Consider the following 26,562-nt stretch of genomic DNA (forward strand, 5'->3'; position numbering starts at 1 on the left):
GTTGCCTTTGAGAAGAGCAGGATTTGTGCCTTTATATAAGACTTCGGCAAGTATGTGATTTGGCAAAGAAATCAAACATTTGGGATTAGAAAACCCTTGGCCATAAATGCCTTATCAGAAGCTCAGAGGGTGGTGTTTGTGTGGGCATGTTTTTCAAAGTCTTTTCATTTTCATTTGCTGTCATTTTTATACTAAGGGCAGAATTCTTGCAGATCAGCACAGCATAAATCTCTGGCAACTTTACATGTACAGAGCATCAGTTTGTGAAATGTGCTAACGGAGATTGGCTGCACAGATCTTGGGGGGCATTTTGTCCTCTTGGTCTGTATGCAGTTCAAATGCAAGGCCATAATTCAAAATTTAATTTTTTTAAAAAGTCATATATATCCAGGTCGAATTGTGATTGGGGAAGAAAGCAACTAAAGAAGTAACTGGAAGAATTTAACTACATTCTCTGAATTTCTTCTCATAATAATGTTTCTTAGAAATAAGAGCATTTTGCCTTTAAATTTCCCAGATGTATTCTTTTATTAAATAATGGGTGATTCAGACAGGGTTTTGTACTTTTTTCTGCTCATAGACTCTTACAACTATGACAAAATACCCAAATTTTTTTTGGTTGTTGCATATGACAAAGAACACGGGATTCAAGTGGGCAAACTTCTTTAAATACCATTAGGAAAAAAATTACAGTAACAATGAAAATTAGAAGAAAAAGTGAGGAGGAAATGCCAAAGCAAGTACATTTGGGGACTATTTAGATCAAGATATGTAAAGGAGTATTTTCTTAACATTACAAATTTGTAATTATCATAAATTACAAATGAAATTACCTACTTTTTCAACATCTTTGTTTTCTTGTGCTGCTGACCGAGTTTGGCAATTTCACTTTGTTCCTCTGTCAAAATAATTAAACCTCCCTGTGAAACATCTGGGTTCTTACTGTGGTCAAAGATGCCTCCCTAAGCCAATGAGGAATTTTGAGTGTTTTTAGGTCTTGCAGGGACTTCCCCATTTGAAATTATAGTAAGCCCACCTATAAAAGGATTTTGTTTTTATAAGTCTTGTAGTATTTATATATGTTGTTTCAGAAAACATTATTAGTATGATAAATATTAATATATTTGATGTCTGTATTTTATTTGCATATTTAAAGTGATAAACACAATGAAGTCCTTGAAATGCCAAACCTTTCATCTCTGCTGAAGCCAAGGTTCAATTTTATTTTGAGTATGACATTTGCTATCTGAAGTGTTACAAGTGACTTGACCTTAAAATTACGTTTATTTTAGTTCATTGAAATAGTTGGCCTTTCCAGTTCAACTTGACACCAACACTGCAAATGGGAGAAGGCAGACATGCTTGCCTGTGACTCTATTTGAAAGCAAATTAAAAAGGCATCTAAGCGATGAATCTAAATATTTCCATTTAGATGGGATGGTATTCATCAGTTAAAGGCAATCATGGTGCATTCTGGCATTTTAATTTCAGGTTCAAAACAATTATATATGTAATTAAGGAGAGAAGTGACCAGGCAGCCAAACTGTCTGATTCACACGTCTTGTTGGTGTATGTGTTTTTTTCTGATGTACCTGTACACGCCACTTTGAGACTGTAGAAATGAGGTGGAAAAATTGAAAACTGCTTTGAAAGTTTGATGTCAGTTAATATGTTCTTCCTAAGGATGCTCTTCTTTCAAGTATCAGTCATATATGCAATGTCATTAGGTTTGTGCTTATTGTGGAGATTGGACTCTGCCATTTTCAGATAGCTTTGTGGTACCTAGTTTATTTATTAATATATTGCTGCACACTTGCCTTGGTTGTTTGTTGTGATTTTTTTTTTAAACCGTGTTCTGAGAGGCCTTATTTAAATTGAAACTTCTGTTGGAATGAGCTGTCCTGGCCAGGGTTTTTTCAGTCAATGAAACATTTGACCAATGTGGAGAGAATGGAGCAGGTGCTGCGTAGGAGATGCATCACTGAAAACTGGGCTACTGTTTCCTAAGATGGGGTTGTTTTGTTGTGCTGTACAGTCTGCATGGGCCTGCCTACCCATTCTTGAGAGAGGACCTTTTGCTGCCCAATCGCACACCTGTCAGTTGATTAAGGAATGATAATATTGTACTCTGAAGGGAGACCTTTGCAGTCTTGAGATGAAAGGACAGAAGGCAGGACGTGTGCTTTTGGGTGAGGAGAAAAGTGCTGATAAATATGTGCAGGAATCTAGAGGAAAGAGGAATAAAATATGCATTGCAAGTAAGCTATTGCTGAGTTTAATAATCACAGAATTTTCCTTTAGAGCCATTGCACTGTTAGCATCTATACTAGCATCTTGCTCATTATAAAGTGCTTGGTTTTGCCTTGATTGTGAAGGGCATTCTGTGAAACCCAACTCTATTCTGCCATTAACAATAAGATGACTCGTCTTCCATCCAGGCATGTCTAGCATCCATGCAAAACTCCAGAATTCATTTGTGAATGTAGGTAGAAGTGTTAGAATAGGTTATTAAAAACATAGACCCATAATGTGAGTAAAGAAGACTGGAAGTATAAAGAAAGGTTTTACACCTGGAAGTTATTATAGTTATTTAGATTTAGTGAGAATAATAACCAATTGTTTTCTAAGATGTATGACACATTTATGAAAAACCTTGAAGGATAAATGGATCTTTTTAGTATGCTAGTTCCACAAAGGACTCTATGAATAAAATAATAGTGAGAGTACTCTCAGTGGATGCTGAATACTGCTAATTGATGAAATTATTACTTATTACACTGCAACTGAACTCTGCTTAGAAACACTATTTTCAGTATGATTTTTTGAAAATGACAGCTGAAATGTAAGAGGCTTTGTATTGAAAGTGAATAGTGATAATTTCTTGATATGAAGGATATTTCAATGACAGTTAAAACCGAGAAAAGTGTTGGGGTTTTTTGTTGTGTTTTTTTTTTTTTTTTTTTTAAGTGCTCAGATAATGGAATATCACTATGGAAATAAAATTATCTTTTCTGAAATCAGTAAAGTAGACTTAATGTGGATTTATGAGGCATTTAAAAAATAACTCTAAATATTCTATTTATAATAAAGCAGTCAATTATTTGTGTCAGCAGTTTTCATATTATGTCACATGTTAAGGTTAAAAATGAGGTTTGTGAGATAGGGTGTAGCCTCCACATTAGGGAAAACTCTAATTCGAAATTAAAGCAGTATTGAAGAAATAGTCAGTGATTTACTGCTCAGTGCAAAAATGGGAACGAGTACCAAATTTGCCTTTGGTTTAGTATTGATGAAATTAAAGCGTGCTGTCCTTCTTAGTGTGTCTACTTAGCTCTGTATACTAACTCTTAAGGGCTATTACCCGTAATTGTTGTGAGGATGTGTGCTCAAAATATCATATGTAGTGTAACATTTTGGAATATAATTACAGGTTAATATGAGAGCCAATTTTAGCCTTAGCCTTGATGAACAAGTCTGTTCGTCAGTCTTAGAGGTACACTACCCTACTAATCTTGACAGTCTTCAGAATCAGAGGACCAAAGTAGGCTTGTGCAAATGCACACACACACACTTGTATGTGTAGATGTGTGTGTGCGCTGATAACAGGAACACAAGATGGGAGAGGAGAGGTGATTCCCAGAATTATTCTGTTTCCATTTTAAAGCTGTGTTTGATATTGCCCTTTTTTCAGCTCCAATTGAAAATGCAAAATTTAAAAGATTTTAGTTATCTCAAACATAGCTTTTCAAAACAGATGGAAGTGAGAAAGTGAAAAAGAATTGTGAGGGGGGGAAAAAAAAAAGCAAACAAGATAACCACAACAGAAGCTGTTCTAGGATGCTGGTGATAAAATGGAGAAATGAAATGAATACAGAACAGAAAAAAAAATATTATCTCTTCTCAAAATATCTACAGTCATACTAAAATGTCAGCAGTAACCAATACTACTGACTGCTAAAGGGTCAGTTCTCTTTATTTAGGATAGGACATGATAAGAAATAGTTTCCAGAAGACTGTAGAAAAAAACCTGCGTCTTATGTAAAGCAGAGTAGCTTGCATACTGCTAAATGTTGGCACCAGGAGATAAGATGAATTGATTCAGGAACACCAAGAAGTATTTAGCTCAAAAACAAAGTTAGATAGTTTTTAACTCCCAGCATAATATTCTCCACGCACTTAATTAATGAACCCTTTTGTCAAAAATACAGAAGCAGGCTTGAGAGTTGGGTCAAAACTCTTTTCGTGCTGGAGCAGTGTTTTTATCATGTCTGCTCTCTGATTCGCTTTTATCATCTTAGCTGAAAGTTGAATTTCATCCAGGTTTGCCATCCATCCTGTGCAGTGCAAGGCAGGAACATGGGGATGAAGGTCTTGTTGTTCCCAGGTGACTCCAGTAATAATTAGACTGTTACACAAAAGGGTTTGTTCTTGTAATTACCTGTGACGCTTTCCCCTTTCTCCCTGTTTCAGATGGAAGCTAGGGAACTCATGCATTTGAGTGGAGGTGTTTAAATTTAGGTAGTTTCAGACTGAGAACCATCATCCTGGAGGCATGCGTGTGAGGGGCTGCCAGTTGATGTGTAAGTCCAGGAGAGAACAACTGCTGTGGTTGTGTTCCTCTTGTCTGTTTGGCGTTTTGTCACACTCAGCTAGTGTGCCCTGCTTGGCATATTGGCAGCTGTGAATCCCTTCCTCAGGTGCTGTGAGAAGAAGCTTAATTCGGCATCTGACTTTCACTTCTGGTGCTAACCACCTGCCTTATGTACAAAACTCACCTATCTGTGAATGCAGACCTTCTCTCAGGAAATGGGAGCAAATAATAGCTAAAAGAAGAACTGACCTAAAGTCAGGTGAAAGAGGTTCAACTTGACTTGTCCATGTGTTCCTGCAGCCCAGAAAACCAACCATATCCTGGGCTGCATCAAAAGAAGTGTGGCCAGCAGGTCCAAGGAAGGGATTCTCCTGCTCTACTCTGCCCTTGTGAGACCCCACTGGAGTACTGCATCCAACTCTCGGGTGCCCAGCATGAAAAGGATGTACCTGTTATAGTGAGTCCAGGAGAGAGCAAAAAAAATGATCAGAAGGCTGGACGACCTTTCCTATTAAGACAGGCTGAGAGAGTTGGGGTTGTTCAGAACAGAAGGCTCAGGAGAGACCTTAGAGCAGCTTTTTGGTACCTAAAGGGGGCCCACAAGAAAGGTGGAAAGGGACTTATTTTTACAAGGGCATGCAGGGGTCAGAAATGGGGGTTTGGCTTTAAAGTGAAAGAGAGTAGGTTCAGATCAGATATTAGGAAGAAATTCGGTACTGTGAGGGTGGTGAAGCACTGGAACAGGTTTCCCAGAGAAGTTGTGGTTGCCCCATCCCTGGAAGTGTTCCAGGCCAGGTTGGATGGGGCTCTGAGCGACCTGGTCTTGTGGAAGGTATCCCTGCCCATGCCAGGGGGTTTGAACAAGCTGGTCTTTAACGTCCCTCCCAACCTAGACCATTCTATGATTCTATGAGGTAGAAACTAAAGCCACATTTCTGAAGCCATCAGGCACAGAAGAGCAGGAAAATAATTAAAGCACTTACAGAACAGTTACCTGCATACTTTTCCTTTGCATCATCTCTAAATAACATTACTTGTTTTACTCTGCAGTATGTGCTCCTGCTTATACCAAACCACAAACAAAGGGATGCTGATCTGAGACAAGTGTTTGTTAATATTTCAATCCTAAGTGAATGATAGCTATGTGGTCTTGTATCTTGTAGTCTTGGAAAGAAAACTTTGACCTGTCATCAAGATGGGAATTAATTTTTTTTGAAAGTTTAAAAAAAGGTTAAAATATCTTAACTTTCATGCTTGAAATCCACAGCTTCAGAAGCATTACAGTATTTTTATAGGAAAAATACTTCACTATAATTTTAGAAAACCTTAAAATGATAAAAATACTAGTTCTTCCCTGTTTAGAGGACTCACAGCAGAGATGCAATTTTGCTTAATAAGTAAGAGTTGGAAAATAGTGCTACTACATACAAAACCCTTTATAAAGTATTTTAAAAATAAGTTTTCTGGTATAAGCCTGGGACAAAGTATGATAAATCAGAATCGAAATGTTTACTGGCATGTTTTTAGACTGGGCAGCCTAATCTGATTATCACCTCTGCCTCCATCCCACACTTTCATCCGTATTTAATGTCAATAAGATTTAAAAATCAAAATTGTAAGAGTGAAGAACTCCAAGGAATCCCTTTGTATTTCCTGTTGTCAGTTTATATTCCATTGTCATCTATAATGCATGTGATCCCCGTGTATTTATAGAATATCACATTTCTTTGCTTAAAGGTGTCACTGTGTTCTTCTGCAAAAGAAGACAAAGACACTGTAAAAGGAGAAGGGGAAAAGGGCAAGTTTCCTCTTGCCTTACTTGCATGGCATCAAATTTTGTTGCTTGAAAATTGGCTGTGGGTTATGTTGGGTTTCTTTTTTTTTTTTTCTTCCCAATTATCAGACATTTAATATTATTTTTAAATGTGACTTCATGTATTAAACCCTTATTGTTTATAGTGTGCAGTTAACAAATCCTTCACATTTCTGTTTTGCTTCTAGATGCCGAATATTTTTTTCCCTTTTGATTAGAATGCTCTGATGTATACAAAAAATTACTAGAAAATCAATAGTTCCATTGCTAGTTTTGTATTTTACCAAAGTATTTAACAGTTGCTACTGAAATTTTGGTAGAAGTTTGCACGCTAGTTGCACAAAGGTAAGTTTACTTGTTACTTCTTCATGTTGCAACAGACTTAGAATGTCAGTACTGATAGATAGTTGGCATGTTCTTGGAACAAATACAAATGTTCACATGTATTTCCAGCACTGAATGTACTAGATCTTTTGGATGTATATTGTCACTCTTATCCTTGAATTTCAAGTTCTTTTATTGGACTTTGAAAATCACCTTTTAACCGAGTTCTCAGAACATTGCTTTGCTCAGCTAAAATTAGTTCTGCTGATTTTGCCAATGATTAAACCTAGGCAGTAATAACTTTGATAATTTCTCTCTTGTGATCAAAATTTAGTAGAGCGTTCACCTGTCATGAGCTGACATGTTTCTAATGCAAGTTTGGGTATTGGTTAAGCAAACACCCACAACTGAGGGTCCAGTTGGGAGGTTCAATTATTGGGATACAGTGGCCTATTTTTGGTTTTGGCACTAAGTTTACTTTCCAAGACCAACTGAGCTTGCTTTCTTTCTCGGTCTTTTTGTCTGCTTGTAGAAAAATAGAAGTGAGGTGTAAATGTATGTGTATGATAATGAACCTTTTTGCTGTGATCCGTTTATTAAATGACTCTCTGTGTGAATGAGCAGTTAGCAAATGACATTTGTATTCCTCATGTAACAGAGCAATTTGATGTGCAAGAAGTCGAGACATGGATCAGTTTTATAGTGATGAAACCAAAAACCTCTGTTATGCCTGTGAAACAAACCTAGTATTTTCTGAAGCTTTAAGCTTTTATTTATAAAGAAGGAATATGTTTTTGTTAGGAAGATGAAAAAAGGTAACTTTGGGCATAGTGGGTTTTGCAGACTGGAGATCATTCATGTGCTTGCTTCTAATGTAACAGCATTCGTGAAGCTAGGAATCAAGAGTGTGACATGAGTTGCTCTGGGGTTTTTTTTGCACTTAACCAATTGGTTGGATGGTTAAAGAAAGTCCTGTTAGAGAGAAATAAATATTAAAATGTTAGATATATGTGTAGAGAAGGATAGCTGCACCAAATTAAAATTATAATAGTGAAATCAACTCTGAGTAAATCTACAAGAGCTGTGCTCAGCCACACCTTTTCTGAATGTGCTATGTGGAGGCTAATATTTTTGTATGTGGTGTATTTTTTAAAGTGTGAAAACATGATCTTATCACAGAGTAGGGAGAAGCCTCAGAACTGATCTTTTGTTATGGAGAAATTTGAGGCTGCTTTGCACTGTATGGTTTTGATGTATATGTGCTTGTTAAACGCATGAATAATTCACTGAATACTAGTACTACTTGAGTACTTAAAGTAAAGCACGGAGGGTGGGTATTCGCTTTAGTTTTCCCTGTGAGGGTTAAGGCACTTGAGCAGAGATTAGTTGTGTCAAGGAGGTAGCATGCAGAGTTACCAGCAGTGTAATTTACCACCCAGAGCTCTTCCCATAGAGGAGAGTGGTTGGTATCTAAGGGAAACAAGTAACTCTTCTTGTTTTTTATTTTAATAAACCTTTTAGAATTTACAGTAACACCTAGCACAAATGCATTGCTGAGTTAGAGAAATCAAGCTCTTAATCTGAAAGTTAAGGTATCAACAAGATTAGGTAAACCATGTTTAGAATTGTGTAATTTTGCTGCTTTGTTAATCTGTTATGCATTAACTTTGCTTTTGTAACAGAAAGTGCACTTTTGTTAACTCGTATCTAAGACTTTCCTGACTTTTGTGGGAGTGATTTAGAAAACTGCTTGTTTGGCTAAGACTTAGTATTTGCAAACTGCAGGGAAATCTGGGGACCATGAAAATTTGTTGTGGTAAAACTGTTTTGAAAATCCCATTTTTTAAGTATCTAGTAATGGATCTAGGACTACACCTCTAGGATACTGGCATGCTATGATGAGTAGGGTAAATGGTCTTACTCTCCCTAAATATTTGAGGGTATGTAAGGAGTGCAAGAAACCGAGAAGGTTTTTTGCATGTAAGCATACACAACTAGTGTATGCTTATCACAAGATCATCCACTGGCCTTAGTTTTTGCACTTTCTTGAGATCCTGAGCTTGTGTGGCTCAAAGAAGAAATCAGTGTTCTGATTAAAAGTTGAGTATTTTTCCAGGTGTGTTTGAGCTCTCCCTGCTCAATCTCACACCAGGATTCAGGGTCAGACCTCAACCCCTTGAGCCTGTTGGCTTCTCAGTCCCTGTCTCACAGGAGACTTCAGTGCTACTGCTCTTTTAGCACTGCTTCGTAGGCTGGTTGTCTGTCCAAAGAAGTGGAGCCCTATCTTCCAGCTCTCTGGACTTTGAGGACTCTGGTCTGTAGTTATCATTATAGTGTAAAGTGCTGTTTCTCAGGCATGGACAGAAAGGACCACCTGGAGAATTTATCCTTTTTAAAAGAAAAGAGGGTTATACCTTGTCCCACTGATATATTGCAATAAAATGGGTTTGCAGTAAGTTGGACTTTTCCCACATGTGCAACCATTTGTCTCAGTAACAGAAAATATATCTGGTAATACACAAATAATTCTTTGAGGGTTTCCCTTGGATTCTCCAAAGGCTGACCACACTGTTCCCCTGGCATCTGCACTCATTTCACATTTCACTGAGCTTTCTCTGGCCTTTGTTGCCTCACAATTAAACCAGGCTTGAACTACTGTGAAAGCAGAGTCTTTTCACCTTTCTGAAATTTTTGGATGAACTCCTAAAATACATTATCAGCTAGATTATATAAATTGTTTCTAAAGACTCTCTTCAGATCTTGAGTAAGGAAATACACATTTGACACAAGTATCAATTTATGGGATATTCTGTCATACATTAGCATGGGGGAGAGATTCACAACGTTTTCCCTTATTCTTTCAATAATGAAATGTTACATAGGGCTGACTTCTGGAAGACTTGACACCATAGGTATTTATTTTTTAAAATCTTGTATATCTTCTAATCTTACAAGCTCTTCTACGACTAGAACATGCTTTTGGTGATTTGGCAATGAAACTTTCACCTGTGATAGTTAGGGACTTTATAGGCTGCATCTAACTGTGCTTCATGCAGCCTTCTGAGAGGCACAGTAGATGTAAAATGTGAACTAGGCAATTCAAATTAGATATTAAAGAAGGAATTCTTGTCTTGGTCATCTTTTTCGTCACTGACATGATTTTTAAACACTGGTCATTATTCTGGGTCATCTAATCTTTTAAAAACAAATACTTCTATCTTAAGTTCTTTGGCCTTTGACTAAATAACAGTTATAAAATTAGTTTCATGTTCAGATATACTAGAAAATATCAGCAGAAAAGCCCCAGGTACTTGCTTCTGTCAGTGAATTAACACTTGCATAGCTTTGAAATGAATTGTTTAGTATGCTCATTACTCCTAGAAAAAATAAATATGTTCTCATTATGTTCACTTGGTGAACATATGTATCTTTCAATACATTTAATGTTACTTGCTGTGAGGGAGATTACAACTCTTTTTAAGGAAATTGGGTAGATTAATGGAATGGGGTGGGTTAAATTGTTCTCCGCATGCATTCCCTAGCATGCCTAGGCTCCTCCTGAATTTTAATGGATGTGTATAAAAGAGTTTAGCTGCGGAGGCTCTGTGAAGCAACTGGAGTAAGTCAGGATATAACCTTTGTATTGCAGGGTTTGGGCTAGGTAAGTGTGCAATATGCTAAAACAAAGAGAATAACACATGCCCATGATCATAGTCTGCATGTAAACAATTACATTTTCAACAGCTTCATTGTGACTGTACGTGTATCGATCTGTGGTGAACTTGAGCAGGTGATTTGGGGCTATTTGTAAGAAACTTCCCCAACAAACTAGGGGAAGTGGAGAGAATCCATGAAACCAGCAAATTTTTATTTTGTCTTCTTAAGAAGCTTACACAGTTTTAATGCCACAACCTGTGACAGAGCCTGCAGATAGATTTTTCTGATCCTTATTCTGACTTTGAATTACCAGTAACAAAGATGAGGATTACTAAGGACTAAATACTCCTGGTGCAACTCATAGGTTTCAGTAGGAGGCTTTCCAGAAGCAGAGGAATTTTTTCCAAACTTACTGTTTTGAGTAGGGGACGATGTCTGTGTAAGCAGGACACTTTGCTAAGATTGTTACTTTGGGGGAGAGAAAGAAAAAAAGAAAAAAAATCCAAAGATTTCACAACACAGTGCTTTAAAGAAAAGCTTTCAAAATTTGAATTAATGTCATATAGTTTAAAAAGACAGTGCTAGACTAGCAGGACTTTTTGAGGACTGCCTTGAAGTTACCGAAGTCCCACCTGTGATTTAAATTATACTGTTTTTCCTAACAACATGCCCTCTCTGCCTGCCTCCCCTGTCCCTCTTGACTTTGGAGCATTCCCAATAAGCATAGTGCTTCCATAACTTAATTAAATGCATATTCAGCAAAATAAAATATAAAGAATCAGATTTAATTTGCAATAGCTTCTTCTGATTTCAGGAAAAGGATGGCTTTATGAGATGGAAATAAAATGTTGTGTGACACTTTTAATGAAATTAAAAGTGAAATGAAATGTCTTTACCAGAAATCCATTGCATCACTGGGGAGCAAGTGCCAGACTTGCCCTGATTTAACCGAAAGTGCTGCATCAGAAACAGGACTCCCAACTGGAGGGTGTATTCTATCCTGAGTGACTGCTTTGAAATCACTTATTTGGAGTAATATTAATTCAAATTTTTTATAAATTACTCACTGTGATATAATATGCTGTTTTAAAACTTTTACAGCCTTTTCATTAATAGATGATAGTGAAAATTAGAGCTAGTATTTTTTGTGTAGACTTGTTAATCATACAGTTTAAAGTAGAAGTGAAGCAATAAGCATCTAATGAATAGCTTATGGTAAGTTTATTCTCAGAAGCTATATTACTGTTGGCATAGATCAACATAACCATTTGTCACTAAATTCTCAAAATGTAAAAACTGTAGCTATGACTTATACATGCTAGCTGTTCTCAATGTACATTACATATGAGTAGTTTATTGCATTTTAGGATACTTGCAACCTTAATATCTATTAGTCATGTAATAATAATATAATATGTTCCCTTTTAGAAGAGGATGTATTCAGAAATCAAACCCTTCTTCTATATTTTGTAACTTATAATTGTTGTATTTCAAAAGACTTGAAGAAGTCATTGTCATGAGTTATTATTAAAGGAATTCCTTAGGGTAATTTGAGGGAGTCATCTGCAAAATATATTTGTTTGTTTTCTGTAGACAGGCTACTCAGATTTCTTCTCAAAGTGAGGTCTTCAGAATAATCTATGGAGGTAATGAAAGAAAGTATAATTCTTTGGTGGTGCCCCTAATCGTCAGCAGTCTGCAAAGCTGTGGGTTTAATTCTACTATGCATGTTGTGCAGCTGTGCCACGAGTCACAAACTCACCATGTGCATCTGTGTACTTACTCATAGCCCCATTTCTTTCTCCATCAACTTAAATACATTTCTGCGCAAATATAGAAGTGTTATATTCTGATTTGCAGCCATTAATAATAATGGATTTACACCTATTTTAATGAAATAAATGAGACCATTTATGTAAAACTGTAAAGATATAAGTCACAGGTTCAACGGTACTATACAAATAGCATCTTAATGGGAAATCCAAAGTTCAGAGTACTTTGAAAAGAGGTGTATTATGTGCCTGCATCCTCTATTAGGGAACTTGAGTCTTGCCCTTTCAACATCTGGAGAGATCAACAGCTCATCTGGCAAGAATGAGAATTTATGTAGCAGAATAAGCATGGGATTCAGACAGGCAAGATTGCAGAAGCCCAAATAATTCATCTCACCAGCAGCTCTCACCCTGCTTGGATGACCAGTGTGTTAGAGAGACTGGAGATCTCAGGATTCCTTTCTTGCATGTCCAGAGTGGTTTATTTTTGTGCATATGTTGTTATTTGCAATACTGAGTGTAGAACTTTCTTCTCAGTAATTTTTCTTCTTACTGTCTGACCTATCTGAATTTATTTGTTAAATTTACTAAATGTCTGACTAGCCATAAGCTGTGAAAAACCAACCAGGGAAATGAAATGAATAGGAAGAAAACACCCTCACGGATTTTCATTTCTGACAGTTCAACAGACCCAGAAACATTTACATTACTTTCCCATTCAGGCAGTTAACATCTGAGTTGTTCTTAAACACCAGAGATCTCTAGCTAGAGCAACCACTTTGGTCAGCAATCCAAGATTTAGGCAGGTAGTATATAATTTAGGTAGTGGGAGTAAAGCAGTTTTTATATTGTATATGTGATTTAGTATTCTCTATGCCAGTTTTGTTTCAGATTTAATTCTGGGACATGCTGTGCTATGTAGTCCTTTTGGATTTCTGCAACTGTTGCGCTTGGAGCCATGCTCCTGGTGCAGAATTCCAACAGGAGCAAACATATGGGGATTCTTCCGTCCTTGGCTTGCCCCGCCATTTGTTCCATGTTTTAAACCAACTGGTGCTGTACCCAGTGGAGTACATCTGTTACAGTTTATTGCTAGAAATTTGCAATTCATTTCAGTTTGCTAAAATAATTATAATATTCATGGCCAAGCATTAAGCAATTACAAAAGAGAGTAGACAAAATTTTGCTGAAGTTTCTGTGTGATTCAGAACCTACTGCCTGGTTTCTGTTATTTGGCTACTCAACAGTCAGATGTGCTCCAACATTTGAGTTTTATTATCCTGAGAAATTAAAGTATCAACTGAGATGCTGCAAATGACATCCCTTATGTGGATGTCCCTTCTCTGTTTTAATTAAGAGTGAAATAAATTGGCATAAACCACCAGTGAATGCATTTGGTTGCCCACATCTTGCCTGAGGTACTCAGCTGGGGAACACCTAGAAATGGAACAGAGTCTTTACTGCTGGAATTGCAGAAGCACATCCAGTAACACTCTCTAACTCTTTCTGAAAGTCAGCAGCATATAGGCTGCTAAATAGTCGATACCTTTTTGAATGTTGTAACCCACTTTTGTCTTTGGGTTTCAGGCAAGCTGGGAGTTACTGCATTGGGCTATATTGTTGTTTGCAGGTAGAATTTTCTAGTAGGTGAGATTTCTGGTTTATGGGGAAAAATGGATTACCAATCAGGGCAGAGTAAAGCATTAAGCAGTTGAATAGAAAATTACTCTTTCACATTTAAAATAAAAAGTCCCCATAAATGTCAGTGCAATAAAATATTAGTACAACAGATTACTATTTCATCATTATCACCCACTCAAGCAGACTTTTAAAATTAGGAAGCATCTTGATATAATATTCATAACCTCATTGTACTCATCACCTTCAGTCTCCATTTCTGTAGGTCAGTCTTGCACATCTTTGACACAGAGTAACAGAATAAGCAGACACATAGTGAAGTCCATGTTTTTTAAAGGCAGATTTACAAAGCTAATTCCAGGAGTTACAACCAGCAATGTGCCTGGTTTGGTTCTCTGTCACAGACCTGAGTCTGGATCTGTCTCTTGCGTGCCTTTCACACTCAACCCTTACATTAAATGAGGTCGCTTTTGCTGTGGAAACCTGTCACTTGCCTGATTTGAAAAAAAAGGTTGGGTTTCAAAAAGCAGATTTAATTTGTTGAGTTACACTAATACAGTGAAAGACACTAAAAACTTCATTCTACCTGTTGTCAGATCACCATTATGACTTAAAAGTGTGGCTATATTCCTGAGATTTGTTTGTATCCTTGCAAATAAAAGCATTTTATGATAAATGAGTTAGCTTATCAGCTCAATAGGTGAAGCAAATTATTGTGAGGGGGAGCTGGAGTTTATACTGAAATGATGAAACACTCAAAAATGAAACAGATCCTTTAAAATGTTTTTGCTTATTTTGGTTTACAAGTGCTACTTGGAGTGATATAATGAAGCAGAATTATGTGTTTCTATATGCTGTACATAAAAAATATCCATGGGAATGGAAACCATTATTAAGACCATTAAATATAATTTTGTTTTCTAGTAGTCCTAGAAATGTCTTTAAATATTCATAATCTAAGTTGTGTGCACAATGTGAATCTAAAGAAATTAGTATGTCGTTGGGCTGAAATGTTAAATAATTGTTTTGGTTTTGCATAGCACTATAAATAAGTGTGTAAGGTGCGATTTAAGAGGCTTTGAACTTCTATGGAAATTTTATCTATACTTTAATGTTTTCTGTTGTCTTTCTACAGAACATTCTGGCCTTAAATCCCCGAAAACAGACACATGCAACTCTTCATTCAACTGCAGAAAAGAAGCAAGTCAAGAAGCAATGGAAAAGGAATTCTGACAAAAGCTGTTCGGTAAGAGCATGTTCATTATTGCATCTCGAACATGCAATAAGTCATTGAGGCTGAAATCACAGCTGTGTGAGAGAGAAACTGGAGTATCTTGCATTTTTCAGTAGCCAAATCTGGCTTCTAGTTTGCTTCTGTAGATAAAGTTACTTTGTGATGAGCTATCTATTTTTTAGACCCTATTGCATGTCATACTTTTTTACTTTTTCGTGATTTAGTAAGTCTTTGATACAACTTTTTACCTTTTTTAATGGAGTCTGATCCATCTCAAGTATCAGCTCCTGAGTCATGCAGAGCCCCTGAACTTTCCTGAGTAGTCAGCATCAGCTGCATCTTCTGCCACTTCCTCCTTTTCTTTCTGTTTTCCTAGAATAACACTGGACAGAGCAGCACTTCACTATCCTTTCTAAGCCTTTTAAAGGTGATTTTATTTTGCTACAGAAATAGGGGAACCTGTCATGTGTATCTGTTTTATATATAAAAAATACATAAATCTTAGATTAAAACATGGCTCTGGATTTTAAATTTTGTACATTGTATTTTTCAGGAAATAGTTGATTTTAGAATAAATATTTTTTCATTATAAAGTATTTCTGCCATTAGATATCATAATTTTCTCTCTAAGTATTTGAATTCCTAGTCTCAGTGTGATATTTGTAAAATCCTGTTAGACTTTTGTCTCTTTGATCTCTCATCTGATTAGAAGGTCTGTAGTGTCTTCCTACAGATTACGTTAGATAATCCTCTAAATGCAGGAATTTTTAAAAATAGAGTACTACATCTACAAACTATCTCCCTTATGGGTATAATAATACTGTTATCTTTTCATAGTGTTGTCAAAACACCTTTTCCTGTTAAGCAGGACAATTCAGGTAGGAAACTGATACTTGTTTGTAATTAAAAGTATCCCACCCAATACCCAACAACACATGAACCAAACCAGAAATGCCACAAAGTTCCTCAGTTTCTTAAAACCATGAAATCCAGTATGATTAACAAATATTTGCTGGGAGGAGCAACCCCGGGTATCCTTAACATTTCAGCAGTATTCTTAGTTTGTAGCACTGATTTGTAGCACTGATTATAAGAATCTCTTTCTTACTATAGCTAATATTCCTGTTTTCTTGTATTTATTGGCTTAGATAATATTATAATAACTGGAAACTAATGTACAGGAAAAGCTTCTCTGTGTGAGCAGGAACAATTAGTTTGGGATGTCTGATGCAGGTATTTCCCACAAGTGTCTACCTGCTGCACAGATAGTTCAACTGCTTAGCAAGCGACTCTTGGCCAGCTGCAGTTTACATCGTCATGTTTTCAGGTGACCTGAAATCAATACTGTGCTGCAAACTCCTCTCTTTTCAGAAACTGTTTGTCAGGGAGCTCAGGTATCCATGCAACAGGACAGCTGGGTATCTGTGTAGTAACCTCATTAGCTGTTCCAATGTAAATTATCCTAGTTAGTTAAACTACAATGTACACACTTAACTAATGGATGTGTTAATGCACATTTTCCAAATCATCTAGGCTTTTAAATCACTCTTAGTAATCTCTGAGCTTTTCTCCATGTCAGCCTTGTTTGATTTTTGTATTCAATTTAATTAAAAACTGTTTGATATTTGAAGGTTTTGCTGTTGATTGTGAAAGTGCATAGTTTTCTAGAAGTTGTCTCTCTTCCTGTTGTCCTGCTGTTAGCTGTATGTGTGTACCTCATAGTGTCTCCAATGTTCTTGGATCCCCAAGGCCTGAGCTTTTTGGGCTATGCAAACACCACTGATTTAGTGTCATTGCTGGCTTGTGTGCCTTGTCCAGATTTTCACTTGAAAGAAATTCTGATCCTTGTAAAATATTTCAGGATGATTTTTTTGACATAGGTTTACAGTCTAATAAACAACTTGATTTTATAGTTCTGCAATACTGCATGGAGATCTGTGCAGTTATTAGGACCCTGCACTGACAGAGTTCTGCTCATGGGTTGCAGCTTAAAGGATTAGAAAGAAACAAATGTGTACATGGACAGATGTAACTACTTTCATCACAGGTAGTTCTTATAAATGTAGAGTTCTAGAAGAAACTGTAAAGAGGTAGTCCTTATTTTAAGGCGAGTAATGATCCTAGTTTTTAGAACAGACAAACATTTCTTCGCTCAGATATATTCTGGCAGAAAAAGCCCTGAAAGAATCAAACTTAAATATTTGTCTGGTCTCCCATTACATAAAAGACGTCAGGAAAAAATCAGAGATTTTTTGCATTCTCCAGATCACTGTTGTTGAGGGGTTTAATAAAGAAAACAAAACACAGACCAACCAAAAACCAACAAATAGTAGAATCCTTTCCTAACCTTCTTAAATTAAGAAAGCTAATGTAGGAAGGATGTGTTGAGCAGTTTTCTGTTTTGGTCTAAAAAGCCATTGGCAGTAATGTTTAGTTCTGCTAATGAACAGATCAAGCTCTATTTGAAGTCCTTATGAACTAGCTTCCATTTCCTTAAAATCTGAATTTAGCTTTTAGCTTTGGATTGTTTTAAAGCTGTACTGATGCTGCCTTTGCAGGAAGGTGGGTGTATGAAAATACAAGACTAATTAAATTAACAGCCCTCAAAACTCTGAACAAAAGCTGCATCTGCTGAGGCATGCACACAGTGACTTTGTAATGTCTAATAAACTTCCAGATGGCAGACTTACATATTTCCTCAGAATAGTTACACAAGTGAAATTTTAACTCCTAGCCTGCTCTGAGACACTTTGGATTGCCCATTTAATGAGTTCTGAAGTGGAAAGTGAATGTCAGTGTTTCCTCAGCATTGGAAATATATTCTCCTAAAGAAAGGTTCAATTATGTGTTCGATGAGTTCTATTGTTTATTTACTATGTTAGCAACCAAGTTTTACTGTAAAAATAAGTTATAGATGTAAGTGCAAGATTAGTCAGCTTTCCTTCAGAATTTTTAACTCAGAGATATATATCAAAGTAGGAAAACTCTTTATTGCAGTGTCACCCTCAGTAACAGTGTTAGACCTCTTGTTTTTTCTGAGTCATGTTGAAAAGTATTATAAACAGATTCCTCTAGTCTATCTGGGGGAACAAAGGCTCCTGTTCAGAAGAAACTAGAAGTAGAAGAGTTTTGAAATGGCTGTGCTAATAGTAAATCTTGAAGAAGGTTGCAAAATTTAGATTACATTAGGTCATCATGGCTGGGCTTCGTGAACGAAGATTTGAGAAGGGCTCTACCCACGCTTGCTACAAGTGCTCTGATGGCTAAAAAGACCAATGCGAGATAGACAAGTCTGGCTGCAGAACGTACAGCAGAAAGACTCCCCAGGTGATATCGACGAGACGCGATTCTTTCTGCATTGTCTTTTCTCCTCGAGAGTGATCCTGTGTGTGTTCTCAAAAGCAGCAGCAGCATTATAGATGGTGTGTCTCCAGGCCTCCTGATTGGAGACCAGGGTAGACCAATGGTGGTGATCGATATGGCCAAGGCTGAGGGATTGTTTCAGGCAGTCCTTGTATCTCCTCTTCGGGGCTCCTCTCTTGCGGCAGCCAGTGGCGAGTTCCCCATAAAGCACGATCTTAGGGAGGCGATGGTCCTGCATCCTGGAGACGTGCCCTGCCCAACGCAGCTGAGTTCTCAGCAGCATGGCCTCAATGCTCGTGACTGCTGCCTGTTCAAGGACAGAGGTGTTGGTCACATAGTCAGTCCAGTGGATGTTTAGGATTGTATGGAGGCAACGCTGATGGAATCGTTCTAAGAGGCGTAAGTGGTGGCGGTAAATGACCCATGATTCAGAACCAAATAAAAGAGTAGACAGTACGATGGCTCTGTAAACGCTGATCTTTGTACTTCTCTTCAGGTGTTTGTTTCGCCAAACTCTTTTATGGAGTTTACCAAAAGCTCTGTATGCCTTTGCTAACCTGTTGTCTATTTCTGCATCAATCTTACCATCCGAGGAGATGATGCTTCCCAGGTAATTAAATTACTGAACTGATTAGGTCATCGATTTACAGATAAAACAAAAGCCAAGGAATGAACTGTGGAAACTGAGGATTTGCTTTGATTTCAGGGCTTTCCTGTACAGTGCAGGATTGCTAAGACTTCTGATTAATTTTTTTATTTATGGTTTCCAACTCTCTTTAATTCCATTTCTGTGTGTATTTTATGCTTACTGACATAGAGATCACAAAATAGATGGGCACACATTGTGTACATTTGCATTGCACCCCCTACACTGATTTCCTTGCTTTATGAATGGGGTTTCTAAGCATTATGGGACAAGTTCTGCTTTTACCTTGTACATGTGCATGTTTGTCATTTAAATGAAATTCACCTCCTTAAATTTTATAAATTCACTTGTCACTGGAGGATTCAGTGGGATGTTTTAGTCCAGTATTTTTTTTTGGTAATGAAACCTTTTGAGTTACCTACTAGGGATAGGTGAAAAGTTGAAGTAGATCACCCTATGTATTCAGACTTCAGTTTCTGCACTTAGAAATAATAGTAATATTTGCTCCATATGGAAGTATTGGAAATATTTCAACAAGACAAGGAGGGAGAAAAGGAAATGGGGTTTAAATTGGTTTGTAGCTAATTGTCTTAGCCTGTAACAGTATTGATTTTCTGGCAGCAGTAACATTGTTCTTTGTCCTTACATGTGCTAAGCCTGATCAGCATTGTGCAATAAGAGCTTCTCCTCTTCCATGAACAAAATAATTTTAAAGCTCAGCTTTTTTTTTTTTTTTTTCTGCAGGGGCATCACTTTGGACAAGAGTCTTTAACTGTACTGTAGTTCTTTCCAACCATTAAAAAGAAACAAATTCTTCACCTTGTTTTTTTCTGTGCAACCTTAACATGCAGCTACCAGATTGCTTTGTGCTAATGACGGAGAATGAGATCTGCAATTTATTGCAAGATATAACAGCTCATGTTGCTCTTTAAATTCAGGGGACAAAGGTACTCCCTTGAAACAGTAGTAATAAGTACTTGCTAAAACTTCGAACTGCTTTTCACTTTGATAGTATTTCTATGGCTGTCACTGCTATATATAAGCATCTGGAAAAAAGGAATTATTTGAAAAAAGGTTTGTAAATACCTCTTGATCTACAAATGTCCAAGCTTGCATAGAAAAACCTGTAAACAAGATGATCCTTTCTCAGCTATAATGAGTTTGTTACTCAAAGTATTGCCTTCCAGTGAGGTGGAAAAATGCCACGTGATTTTTGTGCCTAATCATGTATCATGCTTACAGAATAATCAAGTTAACATTTCACAAATAACTGATGGGTTGAAGCAGAAATAGTGCAAATTGGAAACAAGTAGATATGAAACCCCGTTCACCTAAGGCCTGAAATCAGGAACCTTAATGAACAAATGCCTTTTCAGTGAATAATTTGTCCATTTCTAGACATGTATTGATGAAAGATTCTATATTTATAAATAAAAAATAATCTCAAATATTCTAAAATAAAGAACACTTATTAAAGGAAATCAACTCAATTATATTTATAATCTAAACGTATAGTTTACCTTTGCAAATATTTATTTTTGTCTTCATTGCATATGAATATGCAAGTTTAGCTCTTTTCTGAATGGGTATACAATGGCAGATGTCTCTCTAATCGCTGCTCTATTCAAACATTAATTGGTAGAACATATGTAGAATTCTACTAGTCTGAATAGGTATAGGATAGCAGCAGTCTTTTTAATCACATCACTATTCAGCCACTAATTGGTGTGATGATTAAGGGACATTAGAGGGAGCACTTTGACATCTGATTCTTTGAACTGATGTCTGCTCGGGCTGCGCGGTATTCATCATGGCCAGACTGATTTCTTAAATAAAACGCTCTGATTCCCAAATGTGGAAAATATTGCATTAGAATCTATTGAGGTGATTAGGGAATTTGAGAATGGTTCTTTTATTTAACTAGTGATTGACTGTATATGCACAAACTATTCGTATGAATAATACATGTGTTACTGAGTATCAGAAAGAGCTGAGAAATAACATCAAGAGATTTTCTCTTTTCTCATAGTGTCAATAATTAAATATTAATACACATTTTAAAATGTACCAGTTTAATCATTTAGCAGTCAAATTCCTACTCATGCATTTTTTAGATTAACTAATTACTCTGCATTTTCTTGTATCGATAGCATATGCTGGCATTTATAACCATTTTACTGGAATAAAGTAGTTTACATGTTTATATATGATATCACTTCTACTTGCTCTAAGACATGTATATTATAGTCCTTGAATTTTCTGTTTTATATTTGTTTCAGTGTCTTAAGGTATTATCATTAGAATATCTCAATAGCTCCTAACTTTCCTGACTGCTACGAATTAGTACTTCTATGCACATTATCTGTGTATCAAATTGTAAATATTAGTTGGTGGCAAGTTGTGCCAAATGTTTTCTTAGTACTGTGCCAAAGGTTCCTTCTTAACCCCAGAGTGCTGTGCAAAACCACCCTCTGACCTCTTAACTGCCTCAGTTCAGAGTTCTTCAGGTTCAGTGTTATTCAAATTTGATGTTGGATGATTCCCCTTTTATATGGCAGCACTCACCAATGATTTTTAGTTGCGGGTGTATTTTTGATCTTAACCATTTCAAAACTGAAGTGTCTCAGATTTGAAAATTGTTTAGTTTTGCACATAAATATGACAAAATGAAAAATGCTTCTCTGCTGCAAGTGCTGCATTCTAGGTAAGTCTGATCAACTCATTCCCCTTCGTTACAACTGAGCAAATCAGAAAGCAGAGATAGAACCAGAAACCATCTTCTGTTAACTCTCGACTTTTGCTTGGCATTGTATTCTTTTAGATGTGGATTTCTCTTTCCTTTGGTTATTGGATGGAGATAAAGATACCTTATTATGCTGATGTATTGCAATAAGTAAGAAAACTAGCTTCTCTTTTTTAAGCCCCTCTACTCCCACTTTTTTTGTTTTTTGTTGTTTTTGCTTTTGTAAGCCATTGCTTATAATGAAACCTATACTGCTCTTTCCTCTCCTAGATTTTCTTCTTGTATAGCGAAGAACTCTTTCCATTCTGTTTATTCATAGAAAAATATGACATTAAAAGTGGTCATGACTGAGAAATTTCTTAGAGAAACCTGTGCCATTTTTAGCCTGTTTAGTAATTACTCACTTCAACTCTATTTATAGTGTCAAAGTCCTGGAAGACATCTACTCAGTTGAAGTAAAAGGAGCTACGAAACCAATTTTACTGTGACGGAACTAGTATAGCTTGCTGAATTCTGTATTTTGAGCAGGCTTGTAGCACTGTCCTGTATTAAGTTGCACTGAAGTGTTCATTGCAAGACCCTGCTTGTAGTCTGTCTGCAACTTTGCTGTATATTTGGACAAAAAATTTCTGAGTACCAGTCCATCAATTCTTTTATGCATATTAAAAATGCAGTCATGTATGCATATAAGAAAGGACTTAAGTATAAAGTGAAGAGGTCTGGCAGAAAAAGCTTGGTCTTTTAAACAATCGTGATAGCATTGTATTTTAAAAAACACTGATGTCCTCCTGCTTTGAAACAAGGAGGTGTAACAGGCTGGGGATGGAAAAAGTAGATTGGTGCAACAAAACTGTCCAGGAGTTTTATAAACCTTATCTTGACCAGCTTCTGTTGCATTTTCATCACAATGTGCAGTCCTCAAGTGCTGCTCCTTTGCTTACAATATTCAGTATTCTTTCCTTATGGTAGTGTCCTGCCTTCAGGAACCCTGAAATTTTTGGTGATGAATCTCAGGAATGATTTTAGACCTTCATAATGATTTCTTTGTTTTATAAACTGATACACTGTTTGAATGTAGTGTTGAAAATAGACAGAGTATCTCATTGGGAACTGGTGATCTTTAGGTGAAATAATCTTTTGGGGATTCTTCAGTATGCGAGGATGCTAGGGACTTCTTTTTGAGGCGTATTCCCTCAAGTCTTTCTGGCTGTTTCCCTATTCCAGCAGTTCCAGCTTTCTTCAGAAAGTTACATGTGTGTGTTTTCTGCAGTCACTTCCATCCTCAGTCACTCCTGATTCATCAACAATTATCTGGAACAATCTGCACTCAGCAGAAATTTCTATTCTTATACTGAAAACAGGACTAAACCTAGTCTTGCTTGATTGCTAGCTGAAGTGGAAGATATTTTCTGTAGAGCTAAAGATCATACCACGTGCATTCAGTTTGGAAGTTATCAAGTTGTAATTCATGTCTTTGTTTTTTCCTAAAAAAAAACAAGTTGAAGTTTTCTTTTTGATGTACCATGTGAGAGGAATGTCATTAGTGTTGCTAAATCAAGTAAACAAATTAAGAAGCATCCAAATGACTACCTGTACAGTTGCTTTAAAGGGTATGCACTGTTCAGAAAGGGTAGGTAAAGTGTACAGATGGTAAAAAGATAGCAAGTGTAAACCCAAAACTTTATGGATCAAAATCACTTAAGGGAAGGGTAATAAAGTTGTTTCTTGTGTGCTAAGAATATCCTGTAGAGTTTCCACACAGCAGGTTTAAATTTGGGTATGGTTGTAAATAGAAATCAATCATAAAAATATAGGTTTAGGAGGCATACTGAGAGAATTTCTGGATCTGGACAGCGTGAAATCCATCTAGGCATTTCTTGATAGGTATTTTTTATAATACACTTCTAATGAGACATGATGTTGGAACCTTCTTATTATTGTTAGTGTTAATGCAGCAAAAAGTTTTTCCTTAAATATACCGTATTTTATTTGCTGAAAATCAGATTATTATCTCCTCTTACTACTTGAAGAACAATTGATGATTATTATTCTCTTTTTTGTATAAAGTCTGTTATAAAATCTTTTTTATATCTCTATATCAATCAATCTATCTCTGGATACCCCATCCCTGGATGTGTTCAAGGCCAGGTTGGGCTTTTTTTGGGACTAGATGATCTTTAAGGTCCCTTCCAACCCAAACCATTCTATGATTCTTTTATATTGGAAGGTTGCTGTTACATATCCTTCCAGTTCCTTATTTTTCTTCAGCTCTTCTTTGCTCGTTATCTTTCCTGAAACTGAAAGGGTTTTTGTTGTTGTTGTTTTGTTTTGTTTACTTTTCTTTGAATTTTAATTTTCTCCATCTTTCACTAATTATGATGATGAAAATCTTCACAGTCTTTCAGGTGGGGCCTAGGTAGCACCAATTAGAATAATTTCTTTGCCTTACCACTGAACTATTGGATATGTGCTATTCCCTCTGAGAGCATTGGATTATCTTGTATTCAATTTATGGCCTAAATCCTGACCCTTCAGTTTGGCTTGGTTTTAAAATTCTTTCCTTGCCTTTTAAAATGTTTGATATCTCCTCCTTTCCTGTTTCCCTTATTCCACCAAACAGTTGAAACCATTAGTACATTCTTCTTTTCCAGTTATCCAAATCACTGGGGTCTTGAGTGAGTCATGAAGCATCTTGATTCAGGTAATTTTTTGGTGATAGAAAACAAGCTAGAGGTTGTTTCTAAATTAGTTGTGCACTCACTGGATATTTGTCTTATCTAGTCTGCATTTTAAATTGGCTAATGAAAATGTGCTGTGGAATACTTAGAAAAATTTTTTTTTCTAGATTTGTCACATGTACCATGACAGTTATTTGTGAGTTCACCCATCCTCTTAAAGATAGAAAATAGGACTGATTTAACATTGTTTTCACATGCCCATGTTGGTGCTTTTTATATCACATAATTTATAATAGATATACTCCATTTTCTCTGTCAAGGGCTGTGGATTGATATTTTCTCTCCTTTTTTTTTTTTTTTTTTTTTTTTTTTTTTTTTTTTTTTTTTTTTTTTTTTTTTTTTTTTCCATAAAGGGAAGCATTATGTCTGTCTCTTCTGACCTTTGGGAACCACAAGCCTTCAGAGTCTTTGGGTGCAATCGGTAGTGGTGTGTGCATTGCTGCAGTTAGTTCCTTGATGACTCAATGATATATGAGCTGCACCCATCTGATTAAAAAAGATAAATTTTCAAACCTCTTTTTTCCATGCTCAAGCCTGAACTAAACAGGTCAAAGACACTAATTTTGAGCACATTCTTATAATTGTAATGTGCAAAAGTTATTTGGAATTTGCATCCCAATTTGTAAAGAAGAGTTTCAGGCTGAACTGGAAAACAACTTCAAAAAGAATATTAAGACTGAGGATTACCCATAAGGAGTTGAAAAAAATGGGATTGATTGGCAAAGCAAGAAGTAGAGGAAAAAATGAGAACTTTCAAAAGTCAGGTTGAGTCACTCTGGGTGAAAGAAATTAAAACAAATAGTAAAAGGTTATTCAGCTATATAAAACAAATAGAAGATTCTTAAGCTATCTAAACTAAAAGAAATAAAAGGACAAGGAAACATCCTAGGTATTATCTGAAGTCTTTGTAAATTGTTGTCCTAGTTTCAGTAAAATGGGAATAATACGAGAGGGGGCTAATGGGCAGACAAGTGCAGAAATGGAAATTACCCCAGACAGGCCATAAAGAAAACCTGGAGTGTTTCATCTTTGAAGTCAAAGGGACAGAGCAATGTCCTTAAAAGTATCAGAGAAAAACTGACATGTGAAATTACAGGCTCTGGAGTAGAGCAAGCTGTGTGTTATGGTACTTGATTAAAGAATAGCTGATGCAGTTTCTGTATGTCTAAAGATGGAGAGTTGATAGGCAACTATCACTCTGTCAGTCTCTTATCAGCAGTGTGCAAAACTTAGACAACAGATTTGGAAGCAGAGATTTATTAAATGCATTAAGGTAAATCTAAGATAGAATAAGACATATTGGGCTTTATTGTTAGGGATAAATCATGACACACTGACAAGGGTTTTGGGTTTTTATTGTTGTCAATTAATAATGAAGTGTCATCTGAGATTAGAATAGTAACATGGATAAGGGACTGGCTAGAGAGGAAACGAGAGAGCAGTGGTTAAAAAAGAGCTGCTGGACTTTTAGCAGAGCTTGTTGAAGGATCAGTCTTCAGATTCATAGCATTTAATATTTTCATTAATGAGCTTGACATAAATATTAGGAGCATGTTACAAGAAAGTCGACAGGCACTGTCAATACAGAGGGAACTAGAACATCATAAAGAACTGTGTGACACTGAAGTTTAGAATAAAAAGATAAGAATAAATTTAAAAGTGCGATTAGGAGGCTATACAGCCAAGGGCTGAAGATGAGAATGACTAGGAGCCTAATGGTTGGAATTAAGCAAGATGATTTAGAAATACCAGCTGGTCAGAGGATGATGGGTCCATCAAATGGATGAGAAATCCGAATGCAAACTGAATGTGAAAGCAAGAGATTAACTCTGATCATCTTAGTTTTCACTTTGAGTCTCCTATATGCTTTAGTATTTTGGAATGTGGGGATCTGACTTGACATGCGCAGGCATTTGACTCTTTATGCCAGTTGCTACCTGTAAACTCTCTGCAGAGACCCGGGTTCGATTCCCGGTCGGGGCCCCTCCCCGGGCAGATGGAGCTCGTTAGCCCTGTAAGGCAATCCATCTACGTCCTGAGGAC

The 26,562-nt window shown here is 36.5% G+C and overlaps 1 protein-coding gene across 1 annotated transcript in view; it reads left to right on the forward strand.

The window, feature by feature from the left end:
• Nucleotides 1-14,156: 14,156 nt before the first annotated feature.
• The window catches only part of DPYD (dihydropyrimidine dehydrogenase), a 314,495-nt gene continuing 302,089 nt past the window's right edge, over nt 14,157-26,562 (forward strand). Inside the window, exons 1-2 of the mRNA XM_027880005.1 lie at nt 14,157-14,258; nt 14,931-15,041. Coding sequence (XP_027735806.1) covers nt 14,172-14,258; nt 14,931-15,041 — 198 coding nt within the window. The 5' untranslated portion in view covers nt 14,157-14,171. The remainder of the gene's footprint in view (nt 14,259-14,930; nt 15,042-26,562) is intronic.

This window comes from Empidonax traillii, unplaced genomic scaffold (genome assembly GCF_003031625.1).
Source record: "Empidonax traillii isolate 1590-97213 ecotype Southwest subspecies unplaced genomic scaffold, ASM303162v1 scaffold62:size2133460, whole genome shotgun sequence".
Lineage (NCBI taxonomy): Eukaryota > Metazoa > Chordata > Aves > Passeriformes > Tyrannidae > Empidonax > Empidonax traillii.